Source organism: Aedes aegypti, chromosome 3 (genome assembly GCF_002204515.2).
Source record: "Aedes aegypti strain LVP_AGWG chromosome 3, AaegL5.0 Primary Assembly, whole genome shotgun sequence".
In the NCBI taxonomy this organism is placed as follows: domain Eukaryota; kingdom Metazoa; phylum Arthropoda; class Insecta; order Diptera; family Culicidae; genus Aedes; species Aedes aegypti.
The window spans coordinates 9,364,597-9,391,326 of NC_035109.1; the positions used below are offsets into that span (position 1 = coordinate 9,364,597).

Sequence of the window (26,730 nt, forward strand, 5' to 3'; positions counted from 1 at the left end):
TTGCTGCGTGTGTCAATGACATCCGTCGATTCATATTTAACGTTTGAAAAGTTTTCATAAGCTTTCGTTTAGAGATCATCACTTTTAGGGGTCCGCGGCAAGTTTGTAAAACTTCAAAAGGGGTCGCAGCTTTAAAAAGATTGGGAACCACTGTTTTAGATGAATCAAACTTGGAAGAGGGCTTAAGTGTCCGTAATATAAATCAAAACGGTAGTTCAATTCCTTTAACCATCCCTTGCAATAACGCTGGAAGGTTTTTAGGAGACTTGGTGTTGGAATCAATAGAGAAATTTCTGGATGAGATTCCAGAAGTATACCTGAAAAAATCTTTGTAAAATTCACTATCAGAATTTATGAAGTTTTTTCTCGAGAAATTTGAAAAGAAATTCCTAGAGAACCAGTGAAAAATTTTTCTTAAAAAAAGGCTCTATTTTTAAGATCTCTTAAAAATAGAGCCTTTAAAAATAAAGCCTTGCATTAAAAAAAGAGGCTAAGCCTCTAAAAGGAGATCTTCTACAAGCCTTGAATATGTACAAACCATGTCCCGAAGATGGTTACTGATTTCTATTGTAAATTATAATAGAAATGAAATACGGTGCGGTCTGTAACATACCTCCAAATCAGTTTCAGATACGATTATGGGCCCCGCACATTTAGGTAGATCCGTATGAATTTCAAAATTAAACCGAGTTATCGAGAATGAATTTTGAGGTATTTAAGCTTTTCTAATCACTAATACCATTGATTATGGGGCCCTACACATTGCCGATCAAGGTCACCGTCAAACTGAGTTTTCATCTGCTTAGTTTTCTAGAAATCAAATTCTTTATAGTAAATGAAACACTTACCACGATTTGGGGGTCCCTTTGAACTCGGGGCCCGGTGCGGACCGCACCTACCGCACCCCCTAGCTACGCTACTGGCTGAAGAAAAATTGCGTAAGATAGGCTACAGAAACTAGGTGAGCAATGGTATTTACCCTATGAAATGAGCGATTTTCTAAATCATGTTCTACGATTTTGACGTATATGGCGAGTGCAATCAATGCAAACATAATTTTTTGTACAACAAAGAAACAAGTTTTCAATCATTGGTGTTTCATTCTAGTCAAGTGAAGAATAAGAGTATTATTTTGAGTGAAAAAAACCAGCGGCCATCTTGGATTTTGACGCCATCTTGGTTTTAATTAATAGAATAAATTTTTCACCTTGTTAGCACTCATAAAATTGGAATTCTAACGATGGGTGCCGATGGCGGCCTGGTTTCAGCGAGAATTGCTCATATGGCTGTTAAATTCCTCTGATTGAGTAACGTTTGAAATTCAAATTTATATATTAAACATTTCAAGGTAGATTCAAAACTAAGTCCAGTCTAAACTCTAACTCTAAAAAAATCTAATAAATTGCCGTCAAGCTACCATACACCGTGCATTTAAGAAAAATCTGCACTTCAAAAAATTATGTAACTTCTCCAAATAATTTGAAGCGTACTGTAATACCACTACGTAGCAAACAATTATATCATAATTCAGGGAAAAATCTAAAACTAGTGATGCATAACAAAAAATTACTTACAAATTATGTTTGAAAATGTAATGTTAAGGTCGCCTCGCACCGTTCTATGTCACCATTTACCGTGCACACTAGTGCACCATTCACCGTGCGTATGGTTTTCCTCATGATTTTATTTCGTATCTTGAAGAAACGTTGTTGATGGATGACTATGTTGCTAGTAGCGTGCACACTCATTTTTAAGAGTATTCAAATCTTCATTTACAATAAAAACCATGAAAAGTTTAAAAATTGGCTGAATCATTATTTTTTCATTAAAGTCGTTATAGGAGGTTTGACTGTATTGTCCAAACCATTCCATATTCACTCAAAAACTAAATATGAAGTTGTTTGATCACGACATAACAATAAATTTAATATTACCGAATAATTTCATGCCTTTTAAACTAATGCACGGTAATAGGCACCATATATATTTTGAAAAGGGTCCATTTACCGTGCATTTGGGTTTCGACTGAGACACAATTAAAAATTTCAATTTGCATAAAATCTCATGGCTCGTACGATGAAATACATCTTACAAATAGTATCCGCAGTGAAAACTTGTTGAAATTTTGAAAAATGTCATGCTCTAACGTTAAAATAAAAAATGTGATTTTTTGGCGTTTATACTAAGAGTGTTGAAAAATCTCATTTTCGAACAGAATTTACATGATTTTGACTATATAAACTAGGTTTTTCAGAATGCTTCGTGACAAAAACCACTTCATTTTATCAGTTTTATCTTATTTTGCTGACAAAAGAATAATTTGTGAAAATTGTATGAATATTCTGAAGGAATTTGTATATGTGCACGGTGAATGGAAGCCGCACGGTGACTGGTGACTTAACGGTACATCATTTTGAATCAAACAAAAAATCGAATGAAGAAAATCGATTCACTCGATTTTGAGTGCTCCTAACATCGATTCAAAAAATCGATTAATCGGAACAAAAAAATCGATTTTTGGAACATCGATTCAAAATCGCCCATCACCACTGGCTACACTACTGGTTCGTATCCCAACAAACTTTTGAATTCTACATATATTTGCAATCTGGAAAACAGTCCCATTTATGACCTCGGAGGATTTTCTGAGCAGTACATCTTGTCAGTACTATTTGTATCTCCATATCTTCTTTATTATTCAACTGGCCCCTTTCCAAACTCTTCTTACTATACTACTGAAAAAACATTAAGTTTATCTCGGGTTCTATGAGAGATATTAGTAAACTATGTAGTGAACGGAATATTGACACCAAAATCTACTTGGTTTTATAGGAAAAGTATGACACGAAGAACCCATCCTAATTATGCCTATGCCATAAAAATACATTATAAACATACATCAATGTTAATTTTGTTCGCTACTATTATAATATATATTGAGAAAAATCTTTTTGTAAAACTTTCAATTAACTCAATAATATTATATTCGTACAAAATTACCCCTTTCAGAGCCCCTCCTGGCTACATCACTGATCCATCATCTGAAAGGCTTCGGGGTTTTTCATATTTCGACATGTAGAATCTAACAAAAATAGTCCTGTTGAAAACCCCGTGTAACACCATCGTGACTTTCCCTTGTGAGTCATCTGTGAGTCTATGAATGCGATTGCCGAGAGATATCTGGTTTTCAACGCAGATAACTCATTCCAGAAAAAAGGAACATAACGATCACATTCATAGACCGTACTATCAAAAAATTGATTAGTTTTTACACACAATATACACATGAATTAATGATTGATTGGCAAAGGAACTCTCAAGTAATAGGGTAAATGATGGCTTCGGCACCCTGAGGGTATTTTCGGCAGCACTAACTTATCGTCCTTGTTTAAGTTTATATGCGGAACAAGAGTTAACTTCAATGTACTCAACATATTCCTTGAACTATAATCTTCCATGTTGTTTAGGAGTGACATCAGGCTTCTACCCACCCTGGAATACACCTCTGTCAGAATTATTAGGGATAATGAGAAATTCCAGGATTATGAGCAGAGAGCGAGAAAATTACGTCATCATTACACGATCACGATAAGTCGATCAGTAAGAGACTAGGAAGCTAGAGTTTAGTGCTACTTCAAGCAAGGCGGTGAACGGTCACCAAGATGTTATCCCAATAACTATTTGTATATATGTAGATATTTAACTGTCTAAAATAAATGTAATTGTTCGTGTAAAGTGTAATAAATAGTGTTTAACGTTAATTGAGTGTTTCAATGTGATCATCCTGTGGAAATGGAGGCTCCCAGCAACAATTAAGCAGCTCTAGAGGAGCTAGTTTCTTCTATAAGAGGATGGATGGTTGGAAGATATGGTGGAATCCCCTACTTACACGGATTGTTCTTTCGGAGGCCTAAACCCCCCTACGATGTTGCGGGTCGGTGGATCACCGATCACTCATGCACTATTAAACTTTTGATTTGTCTATAAATCACTCGAAAATACTTAATTTTTATGCTTCAAATCACAAATTAAAATTAATGGACTTTGCTTTCCTCGGCAATCACTTTTTATTACGGGAATAGGTTACCAGAAAACCATATTCAAATTCGGTGTATTTTTTATTCACAATTCAAATTAATTGAAAAAATCGAACACAACTAATTAATTCATTGGAATTAGGCAACAAAGCATGCATTGGTAATAATTGAGCCTTCAAATACTTTCTTTATCTGAAGATTGTAGCGCATAAACTTCAATATACTGAGAAACATAAAATATACGTCTTACAATAGGTTAACTATTTTGGCAACACTCCTATTGTTCTACAGGCAATCAGAGGATGATGTGTTTGTGTTAAATCATAAGTGGATTGATTTGCAAAGGGCCTATTCTGATTTTCTCATACACTGAGAATAATATGAACGTTAAAAAATGTAAAAAAGCCTGTAGCATTTTCAATTTCGCGTTACCTTTTAGCGATTTTTTGCGCATAGAGACTAGGGTGTGGCTTATTTTTCAAAAGTTCTCAAAACCAAAAATTCGTGTGCTTTTATGAATTCATATCATATTAGAAGAGAAACCTCAAAGTTTAAGCAAACCATATTAAGATTTAGGGTGGCGCAAGCGTTTTCAAGTTATAAAAATGGCCTTCAGTGAAGTCACCATAACTTCGGTTATTTCTAACCAATTTTGAAACTTTTAGCATCATTATTTTTAATATTAAATTTATGAAAACTTTGTAGAACATCAAATTTGTCTTAAATCAAAAAGTCTTAAAAGTAGTTTTCTCGAAAATATTCTTCATTTAACTGAAAAATTCATATTTGTTTGACCATAACTTCATAAATACTCAACCGATTTCAAATATTTGTATGTACATGTTCTTGACGCAAAAAATAGTTGTTCCCATATTGTTCATACAACATATTTTTCTAATGAAGGGTTTTGGCTTAGTTTTGTAACAAAAACTACCCAAGAAACTTGATTTAAAAATAAATCGAATTTCTTTGGATTATTTAAGTTTCTTCGTTAAAAATTACATTTTACCTACAAAACTTCTGTTTATAAAGCATTTTGTTTTAATTACGAGTTGAATAGTGCATTTTTTTTAACATGAGCAAATATATTATTTAAAGTCCTTTTCAAAGATTTAACAAATGAGGTAAGCCAGTTTCAGGTTTAAAAATATTGTTTAACTGCCAAAATAAAAAAACCGACGTTTTTCGTTAAAAAATCATGCTTTTGTGCAGTTTTTGATGAATAACTTGGTCAAAACATTTTCTAATGAAATGTGGTGTATGAAAAGTTTAAAATAATTAAGTAAGCTTCTAAACCATGCATAAAGATTTGGAATCGGTTGAGTATTCATGAAGTTATGGTCAAACAAAGATATTTTTTTGTAAAATGAGGAAACATTCGGAGTAAACTACTTTTTATTGAAACTAGTTTTGATTTTACACAAATTTGATATTCTACAAAGTTTTCATAAATTTAATTTTTAAGATAATGGTGCTGAAAGTTTCAAAATTAGTTGGCAATTACCGAAGTTATGGTGACTTCACTGAAGGTCATATTTTATAACTTGAAAATTTACCTTCAAGACGCTTGTGCCCCCTCTAAATCTTAATATTTTTAGCTCAAACTTTGAGGTTTCTCTTCGAATATGATTCGAATTCATAAAAGTACAAGAGTTTTTTGGTTTTGAGAGCTTTTGAAAAATAAGCCGCACCCGAATAAACAGTAGTGTGAGGGCCATTCAAACACAACTCTGACATTCAAGTTATCCGATAATCGTGTTCCGTGGATTTTTCTTGCAGAGCATAATATTATGAATCAATCAACCATGACGTCACGCTGCAACTTCTAGGTTGGATTCGCACTTGCTGCATGTTTATAACCATGACATGGCATTTTTTACAGCCGAAATGCTGCCATAGTGAGATTGAATACAAAAAATGTTCGATAAAATATTTATTTATTTTTTATTTAAATGAAAACGACATTATGCAGCGTCTATTTAAGACATAACGTCAAAATGTACAATTTTCGACCATTTCCCCCTCCGCAACGGTCTTTGCATGAAAAAAATAAATGTGTTTGAGCCTACTCCCCCTGCCCCTAGAGCGTTACGTAATTTGTGGACGGCGCCTTAGTCTGCATAAATTTAGTGGCGTTGTGTATTCAATTTGACTCTCTGCTATTTTATTTATAACTGCAATTTTGTTCTCAGTGTAGTCTGTATTTTTCTGCATTGGCCCTTTCAAAGAGTCGAAAATAATGAGTGACGTTTAATTTCAGGATTTGTCAACAAATACGAAATGTTATCAATACATTAACTAGTTTTTGCGCAGTTTTGGATTGCCGAAGTGATCATTTTTATTGCCGACAATAGAAATTGCATTGCCGATAAAAGAACAAGTGCCTCGTGACTTTGGTGAGGAAAAATAGAAGATTAAGAGAATAAAATAGTGTTTTGTGTATAATAATTAATATATGAAGAGTGCTCAAGTGTAGTTCAGGTGTCTCCTGCTAATTGTTGTGTTCTATTGTTGCGTAGGGCATTTTTTAAAAAGTTCAGCTGCTTAGGCTGCCGACAATACGTAAGTTCCCCTACAGTGAGAGGCAAAATAAAGTGCCCACCTTACCAGTTTTCGAATTTCTCTCATTGATTTGGTTCAAATTAAAGTTAACACACCTAAATCTTTTGTGATATTTTATTTTTGATGTTCTTTTAAAGTTGCACTTACGAAATTTTGATTAAAAAAAGAATTTTACTTAAAGAAAAAGAAAATCAATTTGTATTGAAAAAAAAGTAGTGACAAAAATAAGTGCCCACTTCCTTCTTGGCCCCAGAAAAGATGATTTAAGAAAAATAAAAAGCAATTTAATAGTTAATGTGTCCTCCTTTGGCCTTAAGGACTTGCTGGAGGCTCTTCGGCATGCTTTTCACCAGGTTTTGTAGGTGTTGTGGATCTAGTTCTTCCCAGGCGCGCTCCAAGGCTTCAAAATAATTATTTTTGTTGGTAACACCAGTTTTTTCAACCCTGGCATCGAGAATCGCCCACAAATTCTCGATGGGGTTGAGGTCTGGGCTTTGTGGAGGCCATTCCAGCGGTTTAATCCGACAAGACCGGAAAAAAGACTTGGTCTTCTTTCCAGTATGCTTCGGGTCGTTGTTCTAGAGAAATATGAATTTCTCTTCAAGGCCCGTCTGGATCAGCGAAACCTCCAGATTTTCCAGCAAGATGTTAATGTAGGAATCTGCCATCATTATTCCGTCGATTTTCACGAGGTTTTCTACTCCACTCCATGAAAAACACCCCCAGACCATCACATTTCCTCCTCCATGCTTCACCGTTCCTTGGATGTGGTGCTCTGCATCACACACGAGCCCGCCGCTCTCGGTTAGACAGCTCGAGCTTCAGGAGCGCCACATCCAAGGAACGGTGACGCATGGAAGTGTGATGTGATGAAATGTGATGGTCTGGGGGTGTTTTTCATGGAGTGGAGTAGGAAGCGTCGTGAAAATCGACGGAATAATGATGGCAGATTCCTACATTAACATCTTGCTGGAAAATCTGGAGGTTTCGCTGATCCAGACGGGCCTTGAAGAGAAATTCATATTTCTCTAGAACAACGACCCGAAGCATACTGGAAAGAAGACCAAGTCTTTCTTCCGGTCTTGTCGGATTAAACCGCTGGAATGGCCTCCACAAAGCCCAGACCTCAACCCCATCGAGAATGTGTGGGCGATTCTCGATGCTAGGGTTGAAAAAACTGGTGTTACCAACAAAAATAATTATTTTGAAGCCTTGGAGCGCGCCTGGGAAGAACTAGATCCACAACACCTACAAAACCTGGTGAAAAGCATGCCGAAGAGCCTCCAGCAAGTCCTTAAGGCCAAAGGAGGACACATTAACTATTAAATTGCTTTTTATTTTTCTTAAATCATCTTTTCTGGGGCCAAGAAGGAAGTGGGCACTTATTTTTGTCACTACTTTTTTTTCAATACAAATTGATTTTCTTTTTCTTTAAGTAAAATTCTTTTTTTTATCAAAATTTCGTAAGTGCAACTTTAAAAGAACATCAAAAATAAAATATCACAAAAGATTTAGGTGTGTTAACTTTAATTTGAACCAAATCAATGAGAGAAATTCGAAAACTGGTAAGGTGGGCACTTTATTTTGCCTCTCACTGTATATTATAATAACTAAATGCAACAAAAACATGTACCAACCCAGCAAACCAGAGATCATGTTCATTTCAAATTGTATAAATGTACAATTTTCGTTGGAATTGGATATGATGCAAAACTAAATTGATTGAAATCGTTAATAAAGTCATAAATTTCATCTGACTTGAATTTGCATCTTATAGAATTCCAATTTAGTCTGACCAAATATGTAACTTTGAATTGTCATTCCATTATGATTTTAACTTCACTTGGCATGACTCTATTATAATCATCAATGTGAGATTACATATGAGTTCATCTGATGTAGATATAAAATCATACAGGGCACATCGCCGAACGCAACATAAACATAAATAGTGGAATTCATGAACAAATTGTCTTACCTATTAAAAGAACATCACTGTTTAACAGAAACACAATGTCATCAAGTTGCATAAGTATTTTCGTACGATGTCTTTAATAAATTGCTGCACTTCGTTTCAATTGCAAACGTTAATTCGATAAAACATGAAACCTTCAGTGTTGCACTGGTTCATTTGCAAAATGACAATTAAGTTCGGTTACATTCAAACATGATGTTCTACAGTGTTTGATTTATATTTGCTAAAAGACCATCTCCTGCAACATTAACTGTACGGTACAGTGGTAGCGTATCTGGCTAGTGATCTAAAGGTCAGAGGTTCGAGGCTCGTCTCGCGATATTTTATTTCTTTTTATTTTATTTGTTTGTAAAAATTAAATCATATAAACTGCAATACACAATCATACATGAAATTATAGTGAATGCCAAATCAAATTGTCTGAAGTTGTATTGACCATGATAGATTCTCTAAAATGTACGTATATGGCCTCCAGATTTGTGCGAATAGAGGGAATTCGTGCATTTTATACAATCTGTTTTTACCGAATAAGTGTCCACTTTCTTCACTTGCAATCTCAGTTATGTGAACATATTTGTTAGCTGGGAACTAACTCTAAGCTGAGAAGCAGGCTCTATCCTAGCAGAGGTATAATGCCAGACAGAAAACATGAAGAAAGTAAATGTAATCTAACTATGTACAGAAACAGTTATATGCTCGGATGGATATACTTCCCCAGTACGAATGACTGTCCAACTGTCGAACCTCCAGCACATCAACTCGAATAAGTGTCCAATGTCTTATTAAAGCCTGAAAATCACATAGGACAGTTTTATCGTTTTTAAAATTAGACCTAATACAACTTTATTCTATAAGCTTTCATCGAGCTAAACGGGAAATAAACTGTCTTTTACTTTGATCACATTTAAAAATAATGTATTCTAACGAACACAAATTTAAAATAAAAAAAATGTACGGGATCCCTTGGTGGATTTTTATGGGGAACACGTCAAATGAAAGCAAAAATCCTATATTTTCAAATGGTGAAAGATTTAGCGATGCCTATTTTTTTGTGTTAAACCTTCCCGTATACACGCCGTAAGCCTGGCTTGACCAGCCGCTCACGTTACAGCTACCGCGCACGCAATTTGGCCACCGTCTTTTACTTGTCAGTCTGGTTTGGCGCCTTCCTGACCTTTAAAACACGTAGCCCAGCCTGCTTCATGACCTTTTCGGCCACTTCTCGGGTGGACAGGTTCGGATTTTTCTTAAACTACTGCCTTTTCTGGGTATTCCGTTTTCGGTTTTCGGCCGCTTCCAGGCGCTCGATGGTCTTCGTCTCTTGGAACATCTTCACAACGCGGGACACGGTGGAATGGTGGATTCCAAGCCTTTTACCGATCCATCTGTGTGACTGAACAAGATTAACGATCACCGCGTCCAAGAATGCTGGCGTAGCTCTTCTTGTTTTGAATGCATCTTAAAAACTACTTGATAGATCGCGATAAAATTTTGCACACATAAACTGCCCATAACTGCATAACAGTCACATTCGACATTTTTGACATATTCGAGTTGACACCATGGAGAGTCATCAAATGATAAATACTTTCGATCTACTTACTGAAATATTTGTGATTGTTCTAGAAAATTCGAAGAAAATCCTAAGTTGTATGGTCACATTGGTGATTATAACCGCATAACAGTCACATTGAGATTATAAATGAGACTCGTAATATAATAGCAATGAAATTTCTATCAGAATTATTTTCTGACTATTCACCTAGTATGTGATATGAATTGTACAAAATATCAGCCTCAAATAAGCACTTTTGAGTTCCTAGTAGTTTTTAAAATTTTAGTTTCCTCCCATACTGCCATAAAATGCACACTTGGTATTCCATTTACTCAATGCCTACTTTTGTCGAATGTTACAAATATGCAGTTATGGGCAGTAAACATAACACTCTAAGCTAGTATTACCTATAATTTCATTAATTTTTACCCACGCGATAAAAAGTGACACCTAAAACAAAGTGTCGCATTTTTTCCGAGTTAAATCTTTACAACTCTGATTATATCGGGGGGATAACAGTGCATTATAAAACCCATCTAAACAAGCTCCAAACCTGGGGGGCACCATTTGCTATAGGAGTAAAACAGCTACCCCCAATGGTAAATAAGCGAGAAAATGGGTTTTATCATCGTTCTCTCTTTTAAGCTCTTTTTCGCAGCTGCTATCAAAGTTACTCAATTTTACGGTACTTAAATATTGCAGAATTCAGTACATACCTATTGGATTGTTTGGCCTAGCTAACGACTCCGATGATGTAAAGCTCGATGGGGGACCTCGTAGCGTTCCGAAATGATTCACTCCAAAGTTGGGACCACTCGGTGCCACAGGCGGTGACCTGATTCAATGAAAGAAAATCCAGAAAATTTAAGTACCGTGACCCTTGAACCTTTGCCCAACATAGACCCCAATTGTGTGCACAGTATCCCAAAACAGTTTACAGAACACAGAGCTTCTACCAACAGAACAGACTCACGGCAAACCACACGGAGAGGAACTTACCTGGGACTCCTCATACTGTGATGTCGGGCGACGCGACCGCTGCCATTGTTGTTGCTGGCCACGCTCGTATTGAGCTGCATGCCCGGCGGTTTCGGGGCCAGATTTGGTTTTCCATGGTTCGGCACCGGCTTGGGGCTCGGTTGCGTCTGAGGCACTGCTGGCGGTTGGGGACTTCCGGTCAAACTGTTGCTGTTGCTATTACTGCTACCACTGCCGCCAAACAGGGTCGATTTGTTCGGTAGCACACTGAGGCTTCCGAGGGGACTAGTGACTGCTGCTGAGGTGGGCCCATTCGAGGGCGACGGGCTTGGCGTCGAGGGTGCCTGGCTACTTACCCCCGGAATCCGAACCGATCGGAGGTTCACACGCACACACAGTACAGTATCCGAATCGGTTGAAGATGAAGTTTGGTGGATGAGTAGTGATGAATGAACAACCCGAAGAGGAAGTGTACATAAATAGAGATACAGAGAAAGGGGGAAGAGAAATGGTTTTTGTGTGATGAGAATACTAGCAAATATTCAAAAAGGGGAATGAGAGTGTGCTCTGATGAATGATATTGGATATACTTTGGTGCAACTAGTTAAAAAAGAACAGGCTATAACTAGTAGTAGTTATGAACTACTTTTCGGTAATACACGGCATGTCTAACGCTTGTCTTTGATTAGCATGAAAACCTACTAATGTTATGATCTTTTACAAAGTTTGTATAATGTAGTATATAACGAAGAAACCCATAAAATTTGTAACATACATTTAATTTAAAACTTATTCTACAGGTTTTGAAATGCCACGAACGTTGTAGTCCTAATCTTTTAGATAACATGAACTGGCGCGTTGATGAGGGTTATACTTAAAGCGATCATCAATTGATTCGCTATAGTATAATACAAGGCGGGTGGAGGGCAGTGCAATGTAACTCGATCCACGCCAGCGCGCTTCGACGGCGAAGTATTCACTGAAGCCCTGAGGCGCGAACGGAACGCTCTGGACTGGACCTAAACGGTGAGAGCTAGTTGCTGCGATGCTTCCATGCCGAGAAAAGCCCCTCCTAGAGAGAACAGGCCGCCGGTGTACTGGTGGTGCGAATCAATTGCAGATCTTCGAGCAATCTGCCTTCGGGCTAGACGAAGAATGCAACGCGCACACACAGAAGGACAAAGAGAAGAACGCGGTAAAGCATTCAGAGAGGCAAAGTTGGCTCTCAAAAAGGAAATCAAGAGTCGAAAACGGGCATGCTTTGATAGTCTATTCGAGAGTGCCAATTCGAGTGGTAATGGCTAAGACCAAAGGTGCCATAGCGCCCCAAGAGAAGTCGCCCGAGATGCTGCGATCGATAATCGATGTACTCTTCCCGCACCATCCCATAAGCCCATGGCCCCCAGCGCCGTATGCGGCAAGTGGAGGAGAAGAAGTGACGAGAGAGACGAACGAAGAGCTGGCAGAAGTCGTGAAATCTTTCGTGTCAAACAAGGCACCGTGACCCGATGGTATCCCGAATGTTGCCTTAAAATCGGCAGTGAACGCGAATCTGGACATGTTCAGAACCACGATGCAACACTGCATAGATCAAGGAATCTTCCTGGATGTATGGAAGCGACAGAAGTTGTTGCCTCTACGAAAGGCGGGGAAAACACCAGGTGACACGTCGTCGGCGTATAGACTTATCCGTCTACTAAATACGACGGGCAAGTTGTTGGAGAGGTTGATCCTCAACAGGCTAGAACCGTATACGGAAGGCCTGTTCAACAACTAGTTTGGATTCAGGAATGGTAAATCTACTCTGGACGCTATCCAGTCGGTCGTTCAGACAGCTGAGGTGGCAATCGAGCATAAAAAGAGCGGCATCCGTTACAGCGCGGTTGTCACTCTGGATGTGAAGAATGCGTTCAACAGCGCAAGCTGGGAAGCGATAGCCCACTAGGCCATCCCTTATTTTTAGAAAATGCGAAATATCATAAATTCGTTATTGTAAAATGCTCGTTTTGGTAAGAAAACAATCAGGTAAAAATTTGAAGTCCGTACGGGGACGCTAAGTGGTCCCACGACGGCCCTGGAAGTATCGGGTATAAATGGACCCCGTGCGCAAAATCGAGCTAGCTGCTCTAGTGGACGCAACATGAAAAGCCATTATTAACAATTTCTTCTGTGCGCGTTGATAGTCAGGATAGAGGTTTATTTTCTTTGGAGTTATTAATCTTATATCAGCGTACACTGTTATTGAGATGTCCATAGTATAAAATATTATTTTAGTTTTGGCTAGTAATAATTAAGTGAATGCGGTTGAAACGCTCCAACCCGTGTCCTTTTTTGTCAACATTTACCCAATTTGCACTAAATATCCCAAAATAATAACGTGTTTGAAGCAATGAAAATCTATTGAACAAAGCTAGTTGACATTACATTCATAATTACAAAGAAAATAAACTTCTATGCTGACTATCAACGCGCGCATTAGAGGCTAGTGGCTTTTGTTACTAGTGGCTTTTCGTGAGGGCGTGATTTTGCGCACGGGGACATTCAGGGCCGTTGGAGGGCCACTTAGCGTCCACGTACGGACTTTAAATTTTTACCTGATTTTTTTCTTACCAAAACGAGAACTTTACAACGAAGAATTTATGACATTTCTCATTTTCGAAAAATAAGGAACGGCCAATAGCCCACTTACTTTATCGACTCAAGCAGGGTGTCTACTCATTTACAGAAATGAAATTCCCTGATATTCTCAGGTTTTTCCAGGCTTCCATATATTTCCAGATTCAAGAATATCTCCAAAATACATAAATGATCGATATTTTTTTTTTTGTTATTTTAGATGATTGAAAATTTATTTTCAAATCTTCTATTTTCGACTTCGAAACATTTAACAAAAAAATCTAACGATGATTTTCAAAGTAGGGTGCAGAGCTACTTGGGCACTTCCATGATTCACTTTGGAATGTGGGGTTTTTCTCGGCCGCATTGTCTGAAACTTTGCAGTAAGTAGCACTTCAACACGACGCATGTTGTGGCCAAACATGAGCTCAGTAGCTTTCAAAAAACCCCACTGCCGAAGTGAATCAAAAGTGCCAAGAATATGATCTGGCTCCTTATTTTCACTTCAATAAAAAAAAAAGTTTGTTCGTTCTATTTGTGTAAAAGAAAATTGGTGATTTTGTTATCTGAAAGTGCCTTTAATCATCAAAGTAAGATATAAAGAAAACACCTATTCGAACTAAAGAAAAAAAATAGCATTTCCTTCAAAATGGGATTCTTATTATGGACATCAGCGACGTATCCAGAAAGTTTCACTCGAGGTCGTTTTGAATGTTTGTAAGGTACCGTGGGCAAGTGGGTAATTAATTTCGCATAGTTGGGATTCTTCAAATGATATAGACTTTAAATTGAAACAAATGAGGTCGTGTATATTTTTTAGCATGACTTCCACCAAATAGAAACAGTATGCTGAAATTGATTTTTATGTAAAATAGAAGAAAAGTTACATAAAAAGTTTTTGAAAAACGTCTCCTTACTTTTCACTTGCCCCCATTTACCCACTTACCCTGCGGTACCTTATAGATATTTTGGGGAAATCAAGGCTGGTACTGACTGACAGTCCCTGAAAGTAACAACTTTAAAGACATGTCATCTGAAAAAAAAACAAACATAGAGAAAGCTAACAGGAACCACGATCTGAGAGTTAAATCCTTCCAGACATTTCTTTCAGAATATTTCTAAGACTTTTTTGAAATTTCTCGTAGTTGCCTTCTGGAGTTTGATTAGTAATGTTTCAAGAACTTTCTAAGTAATTCTTCCAAGAATTTCGTTTTAGATACCTTAAAGAATTCAATCTGCATTTTTTTCTGACGATCAAAAGTCTCTCCAAAGATTGTTTTATTTTGAAAGGAAGTTTCAAGTTGTCCAGTAATTTATCCATTGAATCTTCCATTGATTTCTCAATGAAATTCTGCAATATTTCTGTTTAGAGCATTTCGAGAAATCAAAATTCCTTCAGTGAGACCTTGATTTTTTTTTTTAATTTCCCAAGGAAGTCTTTAAAGAACTTATCCAATCATTCATCAAAGGATGTCTCCAAGAAAATGACAGGGACATTTTTCAGATTTTTTAGAGAAAATTTTGAAAAAATCCGCGGGGAATTTTCAAACAAAATCCTAGAGTAATCTCCGATGAAACTTAACTTGTGTGAGTTCTAAGTATGGCTTAATGAGTTCCTGCAATGATCTCTGAAAGAACTCCTGGATTCATGATGGAAATTTGTCTAGTATTTTCTCAATAAATTACTAAAAAAAAAAAACGTTTGAGTCTCTGAATAATGTCCTACAAGACTTTTTGAAGTTTGTCTTAAAAGAAATCAAAACAAAATATCCGAAGAAATTAATGCGTGATTGATCGGAACAATAACTGTAATAATTGTTGTAGTATTAACTAGTGGGGAACATTTAACGAAGTTGTAAAAAATCCATGGAGATTCATATAAAAAGACAATTTACACCGTCTTCAGCCAAAGGCTGCACAGACTGAACAATCACGAACATTAGACAACGGACAACACAGAACACCCAGTAGTCCAGTGATGAATTTTTCGTTTGACGAAAAGTTTCCACCGACTGGAATGGGAATCGAACCCACGCTTCGTGGCACAATACGCCACCGCACGGCCACGAAGCCCACGATTTAGAAACATTATTTGATTTCTTTTTCTAGAAATGTTTGAACAGCAGCAACAATATTATGATGAAATGTCAGAGAAATACCGGGAGAAATTTCTGAAGAAATCTAATGAGAGATACCAGGTTGAATTTATAAAGGAATTCTTGGAAAAGTTTCTAAAAGATTTAATCGAATAATGCCTGACGGAGACTGAGAGTAATCGTAGATGATTTTTGGAAATAATCCTTTTGAAAATGCCTGGAATAAATGAAATAATTAGCGAAGAAATTATTGTAGAGTTTGGAAAAATATCGAAACCTATTTTTTCATAAACTCTGGAATAAACATTTGTGGAAAAACTCCTGTAGGATCTGTGGAAAACTTCCTAGAGGTAACAACTGGAAAAATTGCTATAAGAGCCAAAGAAAAAAAACATCTGGAGGAAATCCTGGAATAAGCGATTTTCTTCAGAGTAATCTCTTTGAAACTTACGGCAGGTAGTAGCGTTGGAGTGCTCTAGGATTTTCTGGATTAAATTTTGAAGGAATTCCTTTAAAAGTAGGAAGTATTTCACAATGAATCTCTGGAGATATCACTAGAATTCATTAAGTAATAATAGTCACTAAAGGCTTCTCTGGAACCTCTAGATTTTTGCACTAGGATTCACAACAAGCAAATTAAGACAAAAAAAACCTTTTGATCAAATAGAGACTTTAAAGACCTTACATCAAAAATAGGCATTTTATAGACTAGATGACTAAATAGTTAAATGGCCGCACATCGAAAGTAGCGTTTTAGCAGTGCAACTAAAAAATGTTTTAATTGAAAAGATTTTGAGTCGCAAAAAGGACATATCCTACCATGCATTACTAATTCAAAATAATTTCCCTTATTGTGACTGGAATTCCCTGAGAATTCCATGTTTTTTCCAGGTTGAATAAAATTCCCTGATAATTCCAGGTTTTCCCTGGTAGTAGACACCCTGTCAAGGTACCTGTGCAGTTGTGTAAACTTCTAGAAAGCTATTTTAATGGTAGGATTCTACTGTATGACACAGAGAAGGGACAGAAAAGCGTTCGAATTACCGCGGGAGTACCTCAAGGTTCAATCCTGAGCCCGCTGTTATGGAATGCGACGTACGATGACGTACTGAGGCTGCCCCTTCCGACGGGTTTTGAGATTGTTGGCTTCGCCGACGATATCACCCTAGTGGTCTATGGTGAATCGATGGAGGAAGTAGAGTTGACAGCAGCGCACTCTATTTCCATAGTTGAGGAATGGATGAAGTCTAGGAAACTAGGACTGGCCCGTCACAAGACTGAGGTGGTGGTGGTCAACAACCGCAAGACCGAGCAACGGGCGCTTATCTCGGTAGGTGATTGCACCATAGAGTCCAAGCGATCCCTTAGGCATCTTGGGGTAATGATCGATGACAAGCTCAGCTTCGCTAGCCACGTTGAATATGCCTGTAAAAGGGCATCTACGGCTATAGCGGCGCTTTCGAGAATGCTGTAAGTGCCAGCAAACGCAAGCTCCTGGCAAGCGTGGCGATATCCATACTAAGGTATGGAAGACCAATCTGGTCAAAAGTGCTTAGAACGGGCAGAAACCTAAAACGGTTTGAAAGCACGTATAGGATCATGTGCTTAAGAGTAGCAAGCGCATACCGAATGGTTTCTAAAGAGGCCATGTGCATCATAGCCGGGATGACGCCCATCGGGCATCAAGGAAGATGTTCAATGCTTCATCCAAAGAGGTACCAGAGAAGTCCGCGACACGTGTAAAGAGGAAACGCTTAGAAGATGGCAGCAGGAATGGGATAACTCCACTAAGGGTAAATGGATCCATCGGCTAACACCAAATGTGTCAGATTGGCATAAAAGAAACCATGGGGAACTTCCACCTGACGCAGTTTCTTGTCAGGACATGGTTGCGATAGACAGTACCTGCATAGGTTCGGGCACTCAGAATCTCCTACGTGCCCCATTTGTGCTGGTGTGAAGGAAACAGCGGAGCATGTCGTGTTCGATTGCCCCCGTTTCATTGTTGTGAGAGATCGCATGCTCGCTATATGCGGAGGAGACACGACCCCCGAACAATATGGCCTATGGCGCGCCGACCAAGAGTTGGGTGCAGAGGATTAGCCCTACCAAGGCTGGTCCCTTGTAACATTGTTTAAGTCGGCTAGGAGAAGCAGTTTGCCTAGGCTACTTCTGCTACATGTGTTGTACTATATGCACTGGCCACTTCCGGAAGAAATACCGTAAGCTGGTTCCGGGGAGATAAGGGTCTGAGGCCAAGGATAATGTAGAGTGCACAGACATTACACCACTTGAGCAATTCAGCGAGAATTGCTCAAGTACAGTGCATGAGCTGGTTGATTCTACCCCATTACCCCGAATACCATTACCCTGATCGACCCATTACCCCGAATGACATTATTGACATTACCTTGAATCACAATATTACGGCGCAATGTCATTCAAGGTATTTGTGCATTCGAGAATGGAAGTCGAGGTAATGGTACATGGGTCTACCCCGTTTGGCATAATGCCGTTTGGCATAATGCCGTTTGGCATACAGTCGTTTGGCATAAAGTCGTTTGGCATAATAGTCATTTGGCATAACAGTCGTTTGGCATAATGGTCATTTGGCATAATGGTCGTTTGGCATAATTTGAAAAGAAGCTTTAGATTAAATAATAAAAAACAAAACATATACATGATGAACATCTTTATCTAGTCGTACGCTTCTCACACTGTTATGGGTCACTTTGTCACGATCCATTAGTCACTGTTTTTCAAATGTATTTCAAATGAAAATGCCTTATACTAGTTTATTTGATATTTGTACTACGAAGCTGGAAATGTTTTAACGAATAACTTGTCATGATAAATAATAATTACACAAGTCTCAGTTTAATCATGGGATGAATTGGTTGAGTATGCGGATAACGTGATCTAAAAAATAAGAAGTTTGTTTTATTTTATTTATGTTTTATTAGCCAATGATTTCTCTATTTTTTTGCAGTACCATTCAAGTATTCAATTCGCTTATGACTCATACAATATGCATAATACCGATTCTGTGTTGTTGCTAGACAATAATACTTGAAAAGTGAGAATATTTCGTTTCGGTATCTTTCAAAACTATTTCCTTTAACATCAACAATAAAGTTCATCCACTCTGAAGCGTCTTGTAATCCATTCACGTACAAAAATGTTGTCAATTTAAGTCGCTCTTGATATTTCAATGTCTTGGATGCGATTATTTTTTTGATATTAGAAGGCCATAAATAAACTGGTCCACAGACGTCTTGGAACGTAAATAGTGGATTCGTTATATCTTCATATTCACGGTAAACTTTACACATTTTGTTTAAAGGATTGTTCATTTTGTTAACTTTAAAAACACTTCAATTTATTTAATATACAAATAAGCCAAATTAATTAAAACTTTTAGCGATAAAATCACTCGGCAGACATGCGTACGTAAAACTGTTACAATTTTATTCGAACATGCCTCGTCCAACACCTGTAATGCCCGTAAATGCATGTCAGTCCCATGTTTGCTGGATTTCCTATTCACATGGGACAATTATGCATTTATGCTCAGTGTACCTACCTCATGCTTAGGAATTCAAATAGAACGCAGCTTGCTGTGATCCAATTGAATTTAAAAGTCACCCATTGGTCGAAAAATCGAAAAATTTAAAATATGATCAGTAGGCTGTGACCACGTTGTACCCCGTTGATACTGGTTGCTAAGTAACGAGGCCGGTATCATTGTAAGAGGCATACTAGTGGAAGTTGGAGAAAGGGTTCTTTTCTGATTCTGCTGTACGGCGGTTTAGACGCGAAAAATGGACTCGGACAGCGATAGCGATTTTTACGGAGTGGATGCAGCCGAAGCGGAAAATGATGTGCCGAAAGTGCTTAAATCATCCAGAGGAAAGGATTGTTTGGCTTTCAAAGGATTTTTATTCTATTCAAACAGAACACCGGTAAGTTTTTTTTTAAATTGTGCGAAATAATAATACAACTAAAAACCAAATTAATGTTTTAGAATGGTCCCACCCACTACTGGGAATGTAGGGGTAGACCACATGGACGCGGCTCGGGAAGCAGATGCTCTGCGCGTATGGTAACGTTCAAGGCGGGGAACGAACACCGCGTTCTGTCATGTTCGGACCATAACCACGAAAGCGACCCAATTCATTTAATGGGGCTAATGATGAGGAGTTCCCTAAAGCGACGGGCCAACCAAAACAATGCAACGCCAGCGAAAATAGTACGCCAAGCCGGAGCAGAATTTTCTAATGCGGTGCAGCAGAGGATGTCGTTAAATGCACAACGTAAAATCATCGACCGAGTGCGAAAAAGTGACGAACTCCCAAAGGAACCCACTTCGTTGGCCGAATTTGAGGTGCCGATCAGCTTAAGGACAACCGTCGATGGAGAATCTTTCCTTATGTCTGATATTAAGGAAGGAAGCGACAGAGCAATCATTTTTGGTACGCTGGAAGGATTACGACGTTTAGCCCTTGCCAAATACTGGATCGTTGACGGAACGTTCGATTGCGTTCCAGGTTTGTTTCGGCAACTGTTCACCATTCTTGGTAGCAGTTCGCCAAACCACGAACATGCGTTCCCCATAATACACACGTTGATGACAGCAAAAAATGAAGCGCTGTATCGGGCAGTCTTTGCAACGCTAATAGAAAAGGCAAATGAGCTGGGGATCGATCTAGATCCACCAGTCATTTTATCAGATTTTGAAAAGGCTATCATCAACGCTATAAAATCTGAGTTCCCAGAAACAAAGCAAAATGCGTGCTTCTTTCACCTGTCCCAGAATTTCTGGAAAAGAATTCAAGAGGCAAAGCTTATTGGAGAAATGACCAACAATATCGCCCTGTATCATTTCTTCAAAAAGACGCAAGCCCTTGCTTTTTTACCAACTGAACGTATACCAGCCGCGTTTGAGAATTTGAAAAAAAATGCGCCTGTTCAACTGAAGGATTTTATATCTTATGTGGACGAATACTACATTATGGGTCGTGTCCGGCGTATCGGAAAGGATGGGCGAATCGTTCGTACAGAACCACTGTACCCGCCGTCGTTGTGGTCGATTTATGACAACGTTTTGTCAAACGTTCCGCGTACCACAAACCAGATTGAAGCCTGGCACCGACGTTGGCAAACACTGGTAGCACGTCAAACTGGAGTGATCAAGCTGATGGGTGAGTTAAGGCTGGAGGAAAAATATACGGTTGGACAAATCGCAGCTCTTCTGGCTGGTACGTCCAGCAAGCAGAAGAAGACGATGCATCAAATTAATGATCAAGCGGTGAAGAATATTGTTGAAAATATTGATAAATATCAGGAAACTGATTATCTTGAGGCAATTGCAGCTCACTTAGGATCAAAATCAAAATAAGAGAGAGGTTTTTCATTACATTTCTATGTATACATAACAAAAATTGAAATAATAAATGAATTGGTAAATATATATTTCTTTTCATTGACTCATGTGAACAACGGTAACAAAAATGTTTTAAAAATACGATTTCTGGTTATGGTTATGCCAAACGACTATTATGCCAAATGACCATTATGCCAAATGACTATTATGCCAAATGGCATTATGCCAAACGACTATTATGCCAAACGACTGTATGCCAAACGGCATTATGCCAAACGGCATTATGCCAAACGGGGTAGACCCATGGTACATTCAGGGTAATTGATTTTGGGGTAATGGAATAGAATCGGGCTGGTTGTAGTGGCTCGTCGTTGGTTCGGCTTCCCTGCACTTCCTGAGCTACCTTCTCAGAGGTCTGTTTGCAGATTTCTCCCTTGTAAAAAAACTATCGAATCTCGATATTTTTTTACCGAAAAGTCAGCAATCCAAATTTGTCATCGAGATTTCGGCCAATATAACATTTGCCGACATCTCAATAAATGTTTTACCGAGACTCTGAACCGAGATAACAGCTGTTGATTTTTTGGCAAAAAAAAAAATTAAAAGATTTAAAATATTTTAACATATTTAACATAACCCCCAAGCAGACCAATTGATCATTGTTAACGAAGGCAAGTAAATGGAAGTGAAGAACCATCATGCTCTCAATATCAATGACAAAATTACCCCATCTTAATCATAACACAATTGAAGAGCTTATAAAGAAGTAGAATGATACAGAATTTCATGTTATGAATTACGGAAGCTCAAATTATTTAGTGACATTTTTAAAGCTGTCAACGCTGTAACTTTGTAACGTTGGACCTTCTTTTTCCCTTTTATGGCCGAAGATGTTCAATAAAAACACTCCCAGAAATAGTCATTGTTGTTTGCATTTGAGATGCAAATCTGAACTAAAGTCCTCCAAATGCGGTAACACAAAGCAATCAAAGGACACCTAGCAAAGATTGTATAAATCATCAGTAAGAAAATTCTACCTTGGACACCGCATTTCTTGCAAACAATCTTATCGTGTTTGGTGTTCCCGCATTTGATATTTGCATTTCAAACGCACACAGCAATATAAGTGTTCGTAACATATTCTAAAGAATTTTAAAAGAAGCCCTGTCAAACGTATTACTAATCTAGTGAAAAAAAAAATACAATATGATGATGATGACACAAGAAACTAATTATAAATCAATAATATAGAAAACGCTACCCATTGAAAGACTAATTCTATCTTTTGAACAATTACAAATCGCTACAGAAAACGCTACCAATTAAAAGATGTTTGAAATTCTCAGCTAACTACTCTTAAACTGAGACGAGACTCGCGAAGACGGTTTTCTTTTTCTGTGATTGCTGAGTTTTTTCTTATTCCACTTTGTGTTTATACCAATTATGCGCATGCTGTTCAAACCCTCACATGAACCTCTCAGCAAAAAATGATTGAGTTTGCATCACATCGAATCATAAATAGCCGTTTGAGTGAAATTTCACGCCAGCAAACGTGGCAGACATTAGAAATAATTAATCTTCTGCTTAGATTTATCTGCAACTTTGGAAAAAAATTGCTCCGCCGACTGAGGTTTTTAATAAAAGTTTACTTTGAACACAATACTTTTCACTTTTTCAGCCATAAAAACGGTGGGCTGCATTTGACGTTTCGTGAGAGGGGAATCTGGGCTGCATATGACGTTGGTATTTTTCCTCTTCGCGAGTCTCTCTCAGCTCTTAAACACACATAACTGAAATCAATCAAAAATGATTCGCCAGGAAATCATGTGTCACTCCTTAACACTTATCAGCTATAAAGAATATCCCATATACACTACGCTACTAATAGCTCAGAAAGCAGTCGCTAAAAAAAACTGTTATCACGACATGCCCCTATGCACTTAGAACAGAAAACCAACGTACCTCTTTTGACTGGAATAGCTCGACTTCCCCAGCGTGTTGTAGCTCGATGAATCATTGGCGTTCTAGAAATGCAATCGATACGATATCGTAAGTGGAAACCTGAACTCCATCAATACAAAATACGTCAGCTCACCTTCGACAGCTGTACCGGGGGTTGCGGTGGGGGTCCTCGGTTCGTCCGTAGATTGCTCTCCGTCACCGGCACCTGGTTGATACTGTTGTTGTTGTTGTTCACGATGGCATTGTTGTTGTTGGTACTACTATTGCTAAGGTTCTTTTGCTTCTTGAGCGTCAGTTTGGCCGCCAGTTCGTCAGCAAAGTCCACGGCCCCACCGTTACCCCCTCCTCCTCCGCCTCCGCCACCTATCCGGTTGTTGCCCTTGATCGTATTCTCCGGCGATGGTGACTTATTGCTGATAGTTGATGATTGTGCTGTTGTCGTTCCTCCTGCGGGGGGGAAGGGAATACAATAAGAATGCGTTCTCGTTATCAGTAGGGGGCTTGGTTCTACGGATCTGAGTCATTCGCCTTTGAGGGTGCGGAAATGCTTGAGTCAAATTATACAAAAGGATCATACATTTAGCGCCAGATGTTTGCCTTTGAATACCTTGAAAACCTTAAAGAATTGAGGTATATTAACGTTATTAATGTTCAGTGCTACGTGCAGTTACGTAAAACATCTTAACTCTCTTTTGCTCATGGTAGCTCAGTTCCAGATCTCTATTGGTTTCCAATAAGACAAACCGAATCAGACGATTAGGTTAATTCGCCTAATATTGAACGGCTAAAAATCTCGTCTATTCTTGAACAGTTCATGTATTTCTTATGGGGTGTTCGACAATTAGCGAGCATTTTAGACGTTCAACAATTGGTGAACTACCCAACTATGAAATAATTACAAGAATATGATTCCATAGGCATCAGATCAATCCAAAAGCCAATTAACTGTTTCGATCAAAGTCGTGGGAAAGAAATACATTGCAATATAGGTAAAGGCATTGATGTGAGAGCACTAAAATGATCATCAAGACCACAGTGAACATGAACTAAATAAGCAGAAATAAGACTGAAGAGTGAAGACCAAGTAGCAATACCCTGAATATAAAACAAGGTAGTGAACATGGGGATAGCGTTCTTGAGATTCTGAAATCCGCTAGCTCCTACGAATTAACGAAACGACCGGTGTTACTGTCTAGTCTAGCGTGTAACTTTTTGATTTTCTGGTCCTGAAGGCTTAATTTATCATAAGAAGAAGATGCGTTCACTGAAATTCGTTCTAGATGTGCAATGTTCGCCGTAGCGGTAAACGCGCTACGGGGCCCAGATAGCCGTAGCGGTAAACGCGCAGCTATTCAGCAAGACCAAGCTGAGGGTCGTGGGTTCGAATCCCACCGGTCGAGGATCTTTTCGGGTTGGAAATTTTCTCGACTTCCCAGGGCATAGAGTATCTTCGTACCTGCCACACGATATACACGGTGTTCAATAAGTTCGGATACACTTTCAAAATTTGTTAAAAAAATGAAAACATGTTTTTTTATTTTTTGGATTTATGTTATTGAAAGCTATGTTTACAAGGAACGTTTACAACATTTCTCTTGGAATGACCCCTCCTTTGTACTCCTTAACGAGCTTCAAACGTTTCTCGAACGCGTCGCAAGCGGCACGCACGGACTGCATGGGCATTTCGTCCCAGATTTTGAGAATTACTGTCTTGAAATGGTCCAAAGTGCTGACATTGTATTCGTTCAGCTTCGCCATCATATAGGACCAAACAAAAAAGTCGAGAGGATTCAAGTCCGGGGAGCTGGGAGGCCACAAAGTTTTGTCCAGAAAGTCGGTTAAATTGTCCCGACACCAGGCTTGAACCACATTTGCCGTATGGGCTGGTGCACCGTCCTGCTGGAACACGTAGTGCTCATCGCCGTAGAGGCTTCGGAGACTGGAGGCAACAACCTTTTCCAAAACCTCAGTTTTGTAGTACGCCGCGTTGATTTTGACGTTTTTTTCAATAAACACCAAGGGTAGCTTACCACGTTTGCATACTGCCCCCCAAACCATCACCGACGCGGCACTTTGGAACCGAGGGATGTTTATATTGGATTCAGGAATGCTGTCCCTCGATGGCGCCCACACCCGGTCATTTTGCACATTGTGCGGCTGCTGCAGCACGAACAGTTTCTCGTCCGAAAAAACAAACTCCTGACCAGCGTGCCGAGAGAGGATCCTCTTAGCTCGATCCAACCGCTTTTTGCTGGTAGCCTCCGAAACGCCATGGACCTTACGTTTTTTGTAAGGCCTGAAACCAAGGTCCTTGATGAGTATGGTGTGAGCGGTTCCAATGGAAACGTTGAGATCTGCAGCCGTTTTCCGGATTGAGCGGTTCTTTTTGCGCCGAATTCGCTCCCTCACGATCTTGATGACCCGTGGCGTCCTCGCTGAACGCGGCCGACCGGATCTCGCACGGTCATTGGTCGAGGACGTCTCCCGGTATCGCCTGATGGTCGTGCAGACAAAGTTCCGCTTGACCCCATGCGATTTCAGCAGCCGGAATATATCGCCGGGTCGCTCACCGTTCAAAAAACGCTTAATTACGAAGTCCCGATACTCTTTCATCGCGCGTAACAAACGAACAACAACTAACAAAATGTCAACACCGCGCACATTCGGTAGCGTATGAATGAAGCTAAAGCTGACACCAATACCAATGCAGAATATGTACATGGCGCATACCTACGCAATGATGAAAACTTGTATTCGAACTTATTGAACACCGTGTACGCATGCAAAAATGGTCGTTGGCATAGTAAGCTCTCAGTTAATAACTGTGGAAGTGCTCATAAGAACACTAAGCTGAGAAGCAGGCTCTGTCCCAGTGGGGACGTAACGCCAGAAAGAAGAAGAAGATGTGCAATGTTCGCGTATTTTTTCTAGAGTTTAGGTTCATAGTTTGGCCGTTTCTACATCGAGTAGAAAAGACTTCCTTCATCTTCCAGCTTCAAACACGCTCAATCCAGTAGCTGAGGCAACCAAATCCAGACGATAGCTGTCTGTTATGGAAGATCCAACACAATTTAATCTACAAATTAAGATTTCAAACTTGTTTTTCTTTTTGACATTACGTCCTCAGCGACAAAGTTTGCCTTAGCTGAATTTCAGCTTGATGTTCTTTTGGACACTTCCACAGTTAATAATTAAAAGCTTGCTTTGCCAGCTGCCAACTTTTGTATTTGTGTATGATGTGGGGCAGACTCCTTTAAGAATACCTCTAATATAAGAAACTACTTGTAGCGCCTTCTATAAACATTGTTAAAAATTTCTTTCAGTCATTCCGCCTTGAATTTCCCTAAGCATAACATTTGGAGTTCCTATTTCAGGAACACTGGCGAACCTTTTTTTCCAGGAATCGATGTTTTCAAAAAAATCCAACAGGAATTCTAAGAATAGGTTGACTACTTTCAACAATTCTTCACGATGATTCGTTACAGGTTATTTATTTTAGTTTTTATTTTAGGATTCTGATATTTATCTAAATTTATCTTAAGATTCTTAAACGAATGCATTCAGGG

The 26,730-nt window shown here is 38.7% G+C and overlaps 1 protein-coding gene across 5 annotated transcripts in view; it reads right to left on the minus strand.

Moving 5' to 3' along the window:
• The window catches only part of LOC5570214 (WAS/WASL-interacting protein family member 2), a 105,455-nt gene that overhangs the window by 19,861 nt on the left and 58,864 nt on the right, over positions 1-26,730 (minus strand). For 4 of the 5 annotated variants that reach the window (XM_021852385.1, XM_021852384.1, XM_021852382.1 and 1 more), the window contains exons 3-6: positions 23,298-23,611; positions 23,165-23,226; positions 11,129-11,455; positions 10,846-10,964 (exon numbers count right to left, since the gene is read on the minus strand). In XM_021852385.1, coding sequence (XP_021708077.1) covers positions 10,846-10,964; positions 11,129-11,455; positions 23,165-23,226; positions 23,298-23,611 — 822 coding nt within the window. The remainder of the gene's footprint in view (positions 1-10,845; positions 10,965-11,128; positions 11,456-23,164; positions 23,227-23,297; positions 23,612-26,730) is intronic. The other variant, XM_021852386.1, reaches the window with a different exon arrangement.